The 14,825-nt window shown below is 35.6% G+C and overlaps 1 protein-coding gene across 6 annotated transcripts in view; it reads right to left on the reverse strand.

The window, feature by feature from the left end:
* The window catches only part of LOC149833417 (sister chromatid cohesion 1 protein 4-like), a 68,108-nt gene that overhangs the window by 12,595 nt on the left and 40,688 nt on the right, over positions 1 to 14,825 (reverse strand). For all 6 annotated transcript variants that reach the window (XM_090015107.1, XM_090015105.1, XM_090015110.1 and 3 more), the window contains exons 15-16: positions 9,042 to 9,147; positions 8,736 to 8,886 (exon numbers count right to left, since the gene is read on the reverse strand). In XM_090015107.1, coding sequence (XP_089871233.1) covers positions 8,736 to 8,886; positions 9,042 to 9,147 — 257 coding nt within the window. The remainder of the gene's footprint in view (positions 1 to 8,735; positions 8,887 to 9,041; positions 9,148 to 14,825) is intronic.

The raw sequence follows: 14,825 nt of genomic DNA on the forward strand, positions 1-14,825 counted from the left end.
AAAGGCAAAGTGTTTGGCATATCTTAATGGTAGATGGTCCCTCAAGCAGGTTAAAGAGAGGGATAAAGAGAGAAGCAAGAGTAACAGATTAGGGAGGACTGATGGTGACGGTGGAGTTAAAAAGCTGCCAAGATTGGTGGTTGAGATTATGGTGGAGGTTAGAATAACGATAGAGAAGATCAAAGCAGAAGAAAACGGTGATGATGGTCTTTTATTCAAGGTTAAAAGGAACAAAATGAACATTAGAAGGATTTGGATGGCCCAGCCAAAATTGCGGAGAAGAAAATAAATCTGAGTAAACAAAAGACCACTATAAGTTATATGGATCGCACCTATCTTGATCCTTGGTAGGCATATTCTACAATCCAGTAACTTGGAAGTCATAAAAGATGTTGATTATGTGTATGTGCATGCACTTACAAATCTAATAAGTGCTGATTTATAGTATCCAATTTCATATATGCTGGGGGAGAAAGAAACATAAGCTTTCCCTTCTATACACTTTTAAATATAAAAGCTTTATTTTATTGTCATCACCATCATCAACATTTCTGTTATGCTTATTACTTTCCTCTTAAGGGCAAGAAACTTCAGTTTTTTTTCATTAGATTGGTTGATATTCTAAGTTTCTAACCTTTATCCACAATTATAATCATAAGACACCCAATTCACATCAAGCAGATAGAGAAACTTGTTGATAAATTTTGTTGGATTCAGTGGAATATGAAGAGAAATTAACATGTTAAAGAGACAGCTTGTTTCTATTTAAGATAATGAACTGGTGAACAAAATCAAAAGCAAGAGGAGCACACAATGATATGACAGTGATTTTATTATAATCATGCATTAAGAAAGTTTTCATTTCTTATAAAAATGATTGCATCTCTTAAAATTGGATACTATGAAAAATGCTAAGTAAGATCCAAAGACAAGCCAAACTCTTCAAGACTATGACACAGATGCTTCATGAAGTACCACATATCTATCCAACTATGTAGTCAAAAGCCCCGATTAGTCTACCTAGTCGGTCACACGTAAGTAAAACGCCTAAGCTTTGCAATTCCTAGGTGGGTACTATAAAAGGTAACAATTTTGCCGACTAAGGCACCTAGTCGGCGACTAAGCTGCCACCGCCTGAGCACGAGGGAAGTTTAGCCAATTATTATTCTTATATATATTGCTATTTTTTTGTATATATGTGTGTGTTTGTGTGATTTGTTCTGTGAAATCATGAAAACATGCTTAGTTATTATATTTATATATGTGTGTGTGTGTGCTACTTTGCTTTTGGGATTTTTTCTGTGAAACATTGAATGCATGCACAATTAATTTTAATTGATTATGTTTTTTATATACGTGTGTGTTTGTTTCTGATAAATTTTTCTATAAAATCCTGAAAGCATGTTTAGTATTATGAATCATGTAATATGTTATTTATATATGTATGTGTTATTGTGCTTTTGTGAAAGGTTGAAAGCATATTTTGTTGATTATAATGAATATATTATGAATAATTGAAATATATATATTTTTGTGTGTATAATTATATATATGTGTATATTTTGGTTATGTATATTAATATATTTTGTGAAAGTATGTGTAATTTTGTACTTGTGCAATGAAAACATCTTATTAGTAAAAAAATTAAACATATTTTTATGTATATTTTGTGTAATTTTTAATATTTTAATTGAGGTACCGACCAGAGTTACCGGAAGCGCCTATATAGTTAAGGAAGTGTGCTTCCCCGATACGCATTTCGGAAGCGCGAAACGTCGCACTTCCGAAATGCGCGGGGAAGCGTCCCTTTTTTTGAAAAGCATGCTTCCCTTTTATGGGAAGTGCGCTTCCCTCTTTTTTCATTTTTTTTTCATTTTTTTTAATTTTTTTTTCTTCTTTTTTCGCTTCCCCCTCGCTTCCTAGGTCGCTTCCGGTTCGCTTCCTAGACCGCTTCCAGTTCGCTTCCTAGGTCGCTTTCGAGACAGTTCGTGATTCGCTTCTAAGTCGTCCCATGCTTCCCGCTTCCTAAAATTTTGAAAGTGCCTCGCTTCCCGCTTCCCGTATCGCTTCCCGCTCCCGCTTCCTCGACTGGCAACCATGGTACCGACTAGTCCTTGACTAATCTTTTTAGTGGTCTACCGACTAGGCACCGCCTAGCGCTTTTAGCTACAAAGCTATCCAATGACTGAAAGACACCGAGAAGCAATGCCCCTAGAATATCATAGTCGTCAATGATCAATGGCATTCTTGGAAAGTAGACACAAGACCAACCCAACAATATAAAGAAGCAGCAAGGAAATTTTGTTTAAGCCTCTTTCCTCTCTCCCATGGGGTGAAACAAATGTTCCTAAGAAAGCGGTGGTGGGGACCACTCATTAAATGCAAAAAATCCTCCTTTTCTTACGAAATTCTATCACCATGGGGAAGCACTTTCTTCCATAGGTATCACTTTTTTTGACGAGTAAGTGCCTTGGGTGGATGTGTAATAAATGCCCCCTTAAGAGTATTAAAATTGAGTTGTGAAACACAAAAATACCACCACCCACCCACACATGCACGCATGCACACACCACGCTAATATCTATTTTCTATGTAAAGAGGATGAATGAGCCCAAATTCCAGTTGGAAGTTGATCAAACTGATCCAACCAGCCAGGTAACACCCAAAGAGTCAGATTCGATTGTGCAACTAGACCCAACATAAATCACCCTCATCCCTAGCCAAACCTAACTCACGTAAACCAACTCACCAACCATGTTGAGAGTGTAAAATGAATAAACCATCTGCTATACCAAAGCTTGGCAATGTCTTGCTTTAGCATGCAAGATCCACACACTTGCACAATGCATTGCTCAATACTTCACCATTACTGTAATGCTTATATTATTGAAAACGTGCAAACTACAATCCAAGGTACTACCTACTGAAGTAGGTCAATTAGTATCTAGGCAATAATGCCACATAAAACACAAACGAAGCTGATAGTTCACCTTGTCAGTCTGTAAATCCAAGCAGAAAGACATAATAGTTGGAATACACAGGTCACTGACCAGATTAAGATATATACTGGATTGGATATAAAAGCAGGGGGTACAAGTTACAACCCTTTCTGACACACTGGTGGCATCTTGACAAAATCACTGTTTCATATGGTTGATGGTGACTGCTCATCACAATGGCCATTTCCTATTCTTTGCTTATGTTGATAGAATTATTGATACTTGGCTTTAAAATACCAAAGCCATTTCAAGTTTTATGATGTTATTATGCATTATATTGTTGGTTGTGTTCCTTTTCTCGAATACTTCAAAGTTGTATTTTCACAGTAGAAGAAAACAGCAAAAGAGGTGGAACCTTTCTGAGTCAACACGCACACCACGGAACTTCAGTCACCTATACCACATCTACCACTTTTCAGAATATAGATTCACCAACATTGTGTAGTGGAAAGAAATGTTTGGTTATTTAATTTGTTTCTAGAATATTCAATAGTTCCCTTCTCATATTGATATCCAGTTCTTTTTTTTTCTTCCTAGTTTGACAAGCCCACCTTGGTAATTTCAGAGCCTCAGTACACAAAATCTATTTCTGTTGTCAAAACCATAGTCACCTGTATCGTTAAAGGTAATTTCTTGGCGAGGGTATTTCTCGGAGAGATTTTGAAAAGTTGATAGATCTCAGAAATATCTCAGAAAAATCTCGGGAGTTTAAAAAATTGAAAAAAATAAATAACAAAAAAAATAAGAAAATAATAAGTTTTGTATTATTTTTCTTTCAAAAATATAAAGAAACATGTTTTAAAGGTTTTAAAATATAAAAGAAACAGAAAAACAGGAAATGCAAACTTAAAATTAAAAAAAACTCAGAAAATATCGTGAAATATTCTCAATAATATTGGAAACCTTGAAATTACCGACAATATCGCGATATTTTCAAAATATCGGCAGTATCGGTGACTATGGTCAAAACCTAATGCCACCTTTCATTTGGAAGCCCAATCAGTAGCAACCTCAAGGTAGTAGGAAAAAACAGACCTTCTAAAAAGGTATTGAAAGATGACAAGAATATACTAATGTGTGCACTCGTATATGTTTGGAAAAGCATCTAATGAAAACCCTGAAATGAAATGGGGATCTTCGAAACACGAGCTTTGATTAACAAGAGCAAGTGTCAAGAATGACACTAAAGCATAACCCTTAAAAAGGGTATAACTGGAAACAAAATAAAAATAAAAATGTATTCTTTATTGATATGAAAAACCAATTGCTTAAGAAGCATTGGAGTGAAATACAAGAGGGGCTGCACCCCTTTATATACACAGCTGAAAGAGGACTCAATAGAGCTGTTGGGCACAGTCCAACAGCTCTATTTAGAGCTGTTGGAATGTGTCAGTCCAACAGCTCTATTAAGAGCTGTTGGACTGTGTCAGTCTAACAGCTCTATTGCTAGTCAAGTCTGGACAGGACTTGACTAGCAACAGTCATTCTAGTTCAAACTGAACTAGATGACATAAAGACAAAAAATAAAAATAAAGGAAAAAAAATACAGAAAAGAAAGAAATTAAAAATGTATTTATATATATAATAATATAATATTATTATATATACATATATGTACAGTTTTACATTTTAACACTCCCCCTCAAACTTACGGTACAATGAGCGAAAGTTTGTCTAAGAGAAAGTGAAATCGGGGAGCAGCGAGAGGCTTTGTAAAGAGGTTTGCTAACTGATATTCTGAAGTGACATATGGCAGATCAATTATCCCGTGTAGATATTCCTCTCTGACGTAGTGACAATCCATTTCGATGTGTTTGGTGCGTTCGTGGAATGTTCTGTTACTGGCAATGTAGATCGCACTTTTGTTGTCACAACACATTTGTGAAGCCTTTGTTGCTTCAACTCCCATGTCAGCAAGCAGTCGTCGGAGCCAAACTACTTCCATGGTCGTGGTTGCCATGGCTCTGTATTCAGCTTCGGTGGATGAGAGAGATACCTTCTGTTGCTTTTTACACCTCCACGAGATTAATGATTCCCCTAAAAAGACACAAAAGCCAGTGGTTGAGTGTCTGTTATTGGGATCACCTCCCCAATCAGCATCAGTATATGCAATTAAATCAAGAGAAGAGGAGGAAGATAAGAAAAGTCCTCGTGAAAGAGAGGACTTGATGTATCTGATAATACGCATGACTGCTCCCATATGAACAGAAGTAGGAGCATGTTGAAATTGACTTGCTGTATGAACAGCATGTGCTATATCTGGTCTGGTAATGGATAGATAGGAAAGTACCCCGACAATCTGTCTGTAAGGAGTAGGGTCTGCAAGAAGTTCTCCATCATCAATCTTCATTTTAATATTAACAACTTCTGGAGTGTCAACTTTCTTATCATCAGTAATACCAGACCTGAAAACAATATCAAAAGCAAATTTAGTCTGAGATAATAAATATCCTCTAGGAGAATAAGCAACTTCAATGCCTAAAAAATATCTCAACAAGCCCAAATCAGTCATTTCAAAATGAGATTTAAGAAGTGTTTTGATTGTTTCAACTCCCTGTTTATCGCTTCTGGTGATGATCATATCATCCACATAAAGAAGAAGCACAATGATTCCTGCATCAGAATTCTTAATAAACAAAGCAGTGTCAGTTAAACAGAATTGAAAACCAATATCAATCATAACACGACTAAACCTATCATACCAAGCTTTTGGTGCTTGTTTAAGTCCATAAAGAGCTTTTTCTAAGCGAAGGACTTTACCCTTAGGAATACTTAGACCAGGAGGGGGTTCCATATATACTTCTTCAATTAGCTTTCCATTTAAAAAAGCATTTTTGACATCCATTTGAAAAATAGACCATTTTTTGATAGAAGCTAAGGCAATTAAGGTTCGGACAGTAGTCATACGAGCCACCGGAGCAAAGGTTTCTTCATAATCAATCCCATATTCTTGGGCATAACCTTTGGCTACTAAACGGGCTTTATATCTTTCAAGAGTACCATCACTCTTGGTTTTAATTTTATAAACCCATCGACATCCTATAGTTTTCTTCCCTGGAGGAAGATCTTGAATATTCCATGTAGAAGCCTTTTCAAGTGCATCTAATTCAACTTTCATGGCTTCTATCCATTTGATATCATTTTTTGCTTGAAAATATGTGGATGGTTCTTCATATGAGTGAATTAATGCAATAACTGCCCTATATGTGGGTGAGAAAGACTCGTATGATACAAACTTTTCTGGAGGCCTCGAGATTCGGGATGATTGTCTAGTTGGAATGTTAGAATATTTCTCAAGTGCACATGGAGTATTAGACTCTTGTCGCCTGGAATATTGAATATTGGTATCTCTATGAACTTCTTCATTTTCAACATTAAGATCAATAATTCTTGGATCATCATCAAAGTTACAATCAAGGTCATATTCATCAGATGTTGATGTTAGATCTAGCAAAAAGGAGTACTCAGTGACGTCTTTTAATTTTCTAAAATCAAAGAAGCTCTCCTTTTCAAGAAAGGAAACATTTCTAGACACATATAGTTTATTATTTTTGAAGTCAAAACATCTATAACCTTTCTGGTTTTCAGCATATCCTAAAAAGGCACAGGGAATCGCACGAGGGGAAAGTTTATCATTTTTGTCAGTAAATATGAAACATTTGCACCCAAATATTCTTAATCTAGAGTAGTCTCGAGAAATGTTCATAAGTTTTTCAATGGGAGTGATATTTTGTAACGAAGAAGATGGCATCCTATTAATGAGATAGGTGGCAGTTAAGGCAGCTTCTGCCCAAAAGTCTTTAGGGACTTGATTTGCTATTAATAAAGTTCTAGTGGTTTCTATAATATGACGATGTTTTCGTTCTGCCAGTCCATTTTGTTGAGGTGTATAAGGACAAGATCTTTGATGTGTGATGCCATGCAATTTAAGATAATTTTGAAAATCTGTGGATAAAAACTCTCCCCCTGAATCTGTGCGAAAAATAGTAATATCATTTTGAAATTTGTTTTTAACCATATTATGAAAAGTTTGAAAGTATGAAAATACTTCAGACTTATGTTTGAGAAAGTACATCCACGTATGTCGGGAGAAATCATCGACAAAAATAACATAGTAAACAAATCCTCCTTTAGAAATTACTGGTGCAGGATCCCAAACATCCGAGTGTATTAATTCAAGTGGTCTTGAAGAGAAAAAGGTTCTGTTCTGAAATGGTAATCTTTTCATTTTGCCGAGAATACAATCTTTACAATCAAATGATTCAGAGTTACAAAATTTCCCTAGATTTGGAAAATGTTGGATTTTGGCTATATGTGGGTGACCAAGTCTCTTATGCCACAGTTCCAACTCTATTTTTTGAATATTATAACAAAAAGCTTTCTTCGGCATTTCCAAAAAATCCATGTAATAGAGTCCTCCTTCTCTATGGCCTTCCCCAATCAGCTTGCCTGACTAGAGAAGGAGGACTCTATTACATGGATTTTTTGGAAATGCCGAAGAAAGCTTTTTGTTATAATATTCAAAAAATAGAGTTGGAACTGTGGCATAAGAGACTTGGTCATTTTTTAATGTCAACGCTATTGATAAGCCATGACATTATCTTCGCATGAGATATTCTCCATTCTTTCCATTTCTTCTCGTATGAGGCAATAGCCTTGATTTTCTCTTCTTCCGATAGAGGGACGTCTTTATCTCCCTCCTTTTTAGTAAGAGATAGCTTAGGTTCCGAATCGGAACCATCCACAATCCCCCATAAGCCTTTTCCCCATATATGGTGCTTCATGATTGAAGCCCATGTTACATAGTTCGTATCGCTTAGTTTCATAGGCATGATGGTGACTTTATCATTGTCATCCATCGATTACAAGGAGAGAAAGAATAAGGATAGAAGAGAAACAAGAAGGAAAATGAGAAAGAAAGAAAAAAAAAAACAATACAACAAGATGTGAAATCTTCTCCAATGAAGTGATAAAACACTTCTCTTAAGTGGCGAACACTTTTGCAAACGGGCACGGAAACCGAGGCAGCTTTCCTCAAGATTTAGTACTTCCGCGGCTCTGATACCATGAAATGAAATGGGGATCTTCGAAACACGAGCTTTGATTAACAAGAGCAAGTGTCAAGAATGACACTAAAGCATAACCCTTAAAAAGGGTATAACTGGAAACAAAATAAAAATAAAAATGTATTCTTTATTGATATGAAAAACCAATTGCTTAAGAAGCATTGGAGTGAAATACAAGAGGGGCTGCACCCCTTTATATACACAGCTGAAAGAGGACTCAATAGAGCTGTTGGGCACAGTCCAACAGCTCTATTTAGAGCTGTTGGAATGTGTCAGTCCAACAGCTCTATTAAGAGCTGTTGGACTGTGTCAGTCCAACAGCTCTATTGCTAGTCAAGTCTGGACAGGACTTGACTAGCAACAGTCATTCTAGTTCAAACTGAACTAGATGACATAAAGACAAAAAATAAAAATAAAGGAAAAAAAATACAGAAAAGAAAGAAATTAAAAATGTATTTATATATATAATAATATAATATTATTATATATACATATATGTACAGTTTTACATTTTAACAAACCCTACTTTCCAGTTAAAAAAAAAGATAAAGCATGAAAACACTACATAAGGATTCTGAAAGTTTTAGCATAATACAAATCCACCTTCACAGAAGAATCATTAACCTGCATAAAACAATCTCACGACATAGGCAAGGCAAGATTTACATACCAGTGTCTCAAAGAACATCCTGGATGCTTCTTTCCGAGTTTTACCAACTAGAAGGCGATCAAGAGGTACTGTTTTCTGAGTTGGCACTCCAAGCTTGTTGGAGTTTGACTCTATTGACTCAAACAAAGATTTGAGGTACTTAGCAACACCCCTAGCAGAACATCAATAATGCTTATTAAGATTAGACTTTTCAAACTAAAATATGCACGAAGAAAAGTATACCATAATTAAATTGTAAACTGCAACAAGCAATGAAGTAGCACTGCAAGTAAGCAATCGATTGCAAAGAAATAATAGAAAATCTACCTTGTTCTTATTGACCATCCACTGTTATCCTCAATTTGGTTCGGTTCAGCAGTTGAAGCATTCACTCCTCCTTCAAACTCTGTTTCATCATCTACATTCAGAAACTCTGAAAAGGAAAAACAATGTAAGTATTTTTACATGAAACAAGAACCTACAACTAGATTATATTTTATACCAACGAAACTAATACATTCTGAATTTGCATATTTGCATATGATTACCATACAACCAACAAAATTATAGCATTCTGAACTTGCATATGATTAGCATATATCTTACAAGTGATGGAGGCACCCACCTACATGTCAATGACCAGACCTCCCCTTACCAGGCTGAATTTATCAGTATCTGGCCAAGGCCAGACCTTATTAATTTCAGTCCAAAAATTGTACCGAATTATATGTTGCATTGAGCTGGACTTGGGTCAGGCTAATGCAGGCCCCACTTTGACGCAATGTTTACCTGACAGGGTCTAGACCTAGGTTAATAGGTCTCCAAGGCCAACCCAAGCTCATTCCAGGCCATTTACTGAAGGGTCATTGGGTACCCAATCTGACTGTTAAAATGTGTATATATATATATATATATATATATATATATATATATATATGTTAAAATTCATATACATATAATATGTATATATACAATATATATACATGTATTGTATACATACTTGAATATGTATAGGGGTGTCAACGGGTTGGGTTTGGTTCAGACCCAGGTGGAACCAGACTTGGACCCGATTTTCGGGTATAGTATTGGGTCCAGACCCAGATCTAATCGGGTCCACTATAAGAAAAACCATACCTGGACCGGATAAGAACTACATGAACCAGACCTGGTAAAACCATATTTTTTATCATTTTACATTGAAAAATTGCGGGTCTTAATCGGAACTTGAGTCGGGTCCGGGTCTGGTATAAAATTTCACAAACTATACCCGAGTCCACGTATTTATCGGACCTTTGGGGCCGGACCCGGGTTTTATTATTTATCACCATACCCAGACCCTGTAGGGTTTGGTTCAGGTCAGGTCCGGGTAAAGCCGACCCGTTGACACCCCTAAGTATGTATACATATTTGTATACGTATATATGTATGTGTGTACATATATATTATATATGTAAATATGTTGTAACTATTTGTAATTATTTTTCTCCTTTTTTCTTCTTTTTTTTAGTTAGGTTCTTTTTGGACTAGTCAACATGAAGTTGACTGGTCAATACAGTTGTTATAAAACAGTCCAACAGCTCTATTTGAGACTACCTCTTGTGTATAAATAGGGGTGAACCCCCCTCTTGTTCCTTTGATGATCTTCTAAGCATTCTAACTCCTTTGTGAGTTTTATTATGAATAAAATAATATTATATTATGATTGTTGTTCTTGCTCTTGTGACTTAGTGCTTTGATTTTCCCACAGTGGCTGTTTGTATTGCCTATGTTGGATTTTTGTATTTCTCTTGTTTTCATGACATGGGTCATATAGTGGTTGTTTGTAATTGCCTATGTTGGCTTTTTGTATTTCTCTTGCTTTCATGACATGGTATCAGAGCAAGGATACAACCATCTTGGCTTTTAATGATCATTTTGGGATTCTTTAATCATGGAAATAAGAGAATATTTATCTGGTAAGTATTTTTAAAAAAATTGTTTATTTTTCCTTTTGTTGCTTGTCTCATGCATTTTGTATGAGAAAGCATTTGTTTTTTAAAAAGGAAAACTATTAAAAGTTGGTTGTTACTGCTTCGAAATCTTTTTGAGACAAACTTTGTTTCTTGGTTGATCCTATGCACATGATTGAGAGCTCTTTTGAATGTCCTTATGTTTTCTTGCCTTTTCAAAAATTATTGTGTTTAGTTGAGCTCATATTATTGTTGTTTTTCAATTTCGATTAAGTAAGTTTGAAATGATTTCAAATTTTTTGTTTTAAAATTTTGCATAATAATCTTGTGTAATATTCACTTGCGTGATTTTACAAGATCTTGCTTAACTTGTGTTTAAAATTTCTTTGACATGCTCTTATGTGAAAATTAAATATTTTATGTAATTGAGAAGTATTAAGGTTATATGTGGTTATATATATCTTGTTATTTTTTGCAAATTTGAATTTGTACTCATAATTTTTTTCTATTGATATATAATCGTTGTACTTGAGATTGTCTTGTATTTTACATAAAGTTTGTTTATTCATGCATAAATTGTTTTTAGCATGTTTTTTTCATGCATGATTTGTCTCTTATGGGATTTTTACATCCATCCTTGTAAGATTTATGCTCTCTTTGATAAGGTTTATGAATGCATTTTAATGTATTTTTTAAAAGATTATTTAAAATAATTATTGAGTGCTTGCTTGTTGGCTTTCTAGTGGCCTTTGGGAATGAGGCATTTGTACCTTGTGGTTATGGTATTTCTCGACTTATGATCCTTAAGTGAACATTATCTTACGTGTTTTAACATCATGTTGACTTACATGGGGATCTATGTATTATGCTTCTTGCATACTTTTTCATTTATAAACATCATAGTTTTATGATTGTATTTTATGTGTGCCCTTGTATGGGTTTTGTAAGTATGGCCCCTTGTGGGTCCCGTGGGTGAACTCCTTTAAGAGTTCTTTTTTTGTGAATGTCCATTGTGTATTTTTTGGTGGACATTGTTGGGGATATTTGTAGACTATCACTCCTTTGCATACTTTGTTGAGTATGCTCCTAAGTGGCCCTTTGTGCTTACCTATTTGCTTGTATCATGTCATATGATTGTATTTATTGCATAGCGTTACTAAACTTGTTTCAGGATTCAAATTCTTGTTATTTGACTTGATTTGAAGACTTTTATTCTTATAGCCTCTTTGTTTTGGCTTAGTCTATTTTTTATCCGATGCATCCATTTTTTATATTTTCAAGGTGAGTTATGTGTGCCTCGATGTTGTGGAGCCAAAGATAGTTATTGGGGTGAGTTATGTGTGCATCTCTATATTTTTTCAATTTAGATTACTGATTTATGAGTGCAATATTGGCACTTGTTTTGGCTTTGACTGACCGCTATTTGACCTCTGGTTCTATGAGTGAGTTGTATCATTCAGTTGCTTATTTAGCCCTTGTTGTTTATTAGATGCTTGCATTGATCTTTATCAATGATGACTCAATCATTATTTGCTTGTGACCATATTGGTATTAATATATATATATATATGTATAGTTTTGCAGTATTGTAAATTTCCATGCCCACCAGAGGCATTTTTTGTCTTTTTACGGCATGTAATAGTCACTGCTCACTAGGAACAGTTTTTTGGTTTTTTATTATTTATTTATTTTTTATTCTTTTCGTATTTAGTGTAATAGAGCATGGGCTCTATGGTCAAAAGACCATAGATTCGTTGAGGGATAGCCAACGATCATATTTATGACCGTTGGGAAGCTCCCAATGAATCTATTGGGAGCTCCCACTTTTGTAGGTATTGCTTTTCTAAACATTTTCTCAATACAAAATTATATATTTATATGGGTTCTTGTTCCTCTTGCGAGCATTGTGCCTAGCCCTTTGTGGCATTTTGTATCTTGCCCATTAGTGGCTTTCTACTTGTGTGGTTGTGCATGCTTCTTTTGTGCACTTGTGTTTTATTACATGGTATCAGAGCCCTTCGGATTCTTTTGAAGCTTTGTTCGTAGTGATGGTAAATCGTGTGTTCGTGATTAAAGCTTTTGGCTCTCTTTCTTCTTCTTTCTTCTTTCTTATTCATTTCTCTTGTTCGTCATGGAGCATGAATCAAGAGTCGAGCTCTCCTTCAAACTCAGTGGATCCAACTACATGATGTGGTCTTCTGCAATGGAAAATCACTTCAAAGGGAAGAAAAAAATCCAGTAAGGCTTGGTTCCTTCTTAAGGGTATGTATACCAAAAAAGATCTTGCTAGGCAATATTTTTTACAATACAATATTAGAACCGCTAAACAATGAGACATTAATGTTCGTGGTTATTTTAGTACTTTGTCACCTATTTGGCACGAATTAGCACTTCTTGAGTCAAAATGAGTGACCACTAAAGATATTGAACTTAGAAAAGAGCAAGTTGAGAGAGAATACTTCTTTCAATTCCTTCACAGTGTAAGACCGAAATTTGAACAAGTTAGGTCCTCTCTCCTTCATAGGTCTTCGGCAATGCCTCTTGAAGTTGCTTTTGCTGAGATATGCCAAGAGGAGACTCACCTTTGTATGACTACTAAGAGTGAAGATGTTTTGGCAGTTACTAGGTCGGGTAACAATGTAAGGGCTTATAAGTCTCCTCACTTTGTAAGGCAAAATAACTATAATAGTGGATATAGGTGTAAATCAAGTACGCATCACCTGAAATCGAGAGAAGGAAGATGAGAGGTAGGAGAAAATAGGGCTGCTGCACAAAACTCCATGCACATCCCATTGTGGGTCGCGGGTTCCTTTAAGTATTGACATGTTTACAATAATACCGCTAAGGCTAATATACAAGGGTCTTTACATAAGAGGGGCAATGCTGAAAACATTAAACAAAATACATATTAAACCAAAATACATAAGGATGTCAGTCTAGATTCAGATTTGGATCTGGATCCAGACTCAAACATTACGTCTAAATAGCCCCCTCAAGTTGTGCATGGTAAGGACCATGGACAACTTGCTTTTCATGCACCAAAATCTTTGCTTTCTTAATCCCTTCGTGAATAGATCGAACACTTGATCATGAGTTCCAATAAACTGAGACGTGATCTCACCACTTTCTATCTTGCTTCTGACAAAGTGTTGGTCTATTTCAATATGCTTGGTCCTTCCATGTTGAACTAGATTGAGGGAGATCTTAATTGTGGTTTGATTATCACAAAACAATATAGAGGATGGTGTCTGCTGATTTAAATTAGCTAATAAATACCTAATCCAGGTTACCTCCGACGAAGATGCAGCCATTGATCGATATGCAGCTTCAATGCTGGATCAGGCTACGGCCTTTTGTTTCTTGCTGCTCCATGAAACCAGATTTTTGCCAAGAAAAACACAATGCCTGGAGATTGATCTCCTTTCATCGGGATCCCCTGCCCAATCTGCATTGAAAAGGCCATCAACGGTTATCATGTCCTCACCACCATTACTTCTTTGATAACGAAGGCCACCTCCAAGCGTACCCTTAAGGTATTTAAGTATTCTTTTAACGGCTTCCACATGAGTGGTTCGTGGACAATGCATGAATTGTGAAAATTGATTCACGGCATAGACAACATCGGGACGAAAAAAGGTGAGATACTGAAGCATACCCACAATGCTCTTGTATCATGTAGGATCATCATAAATGTCCCCTTCATCACGTCCAAGCTTTTGTTGGCTTACAATCTTTTATCTCAGCCTTATTAAGTAAATCAATGGTGTATTTGGGTTAAGTCGGTAACAATGCATCTAATTTCCTATCAACTTCCACTCCCACGAAGTATTTGAGATCTCCTAGATCTTTCATTTTGAATCTTCGACTTAGCACTTTCTTGATTTGTTAACATGCTCTTTGGAGTTCTTAAGGGAGATCTTAATCGCGTTTTGATTATAACAAAACAATATAGAGGATGGTGTCTGATGATTTAAATCAGCTAACAAATACCCAATCCAAGTCAGAGCTATATCTAACTATGCTATAAAGAGAACTTGTGCTCAGAATCTCTCAAATATAAGAATACTCTAGTATGCAGGCTTTCTTCTTTTCTTTTCAATCCATATCAGATAGGTGAAGGAACCCCAACATAAAACCAGGTGGCTCTTAAAACAAAGCAAAA

The sequence above is a fragment of the Nuphar pumila genome, chromosome 7 (genome assembly GCF_984573655.1).
Source record: "Nuphar pumila chromosome 7, dmNupPumi1.hap1.1, whole genome shotgun sequence".
NCBI lineage: Eukaryota > Viridiplantae > Streptophyta > Magnoliopsida > Nymphaeales > Nymphaeaceae > Nuphar > Nuphar pumila.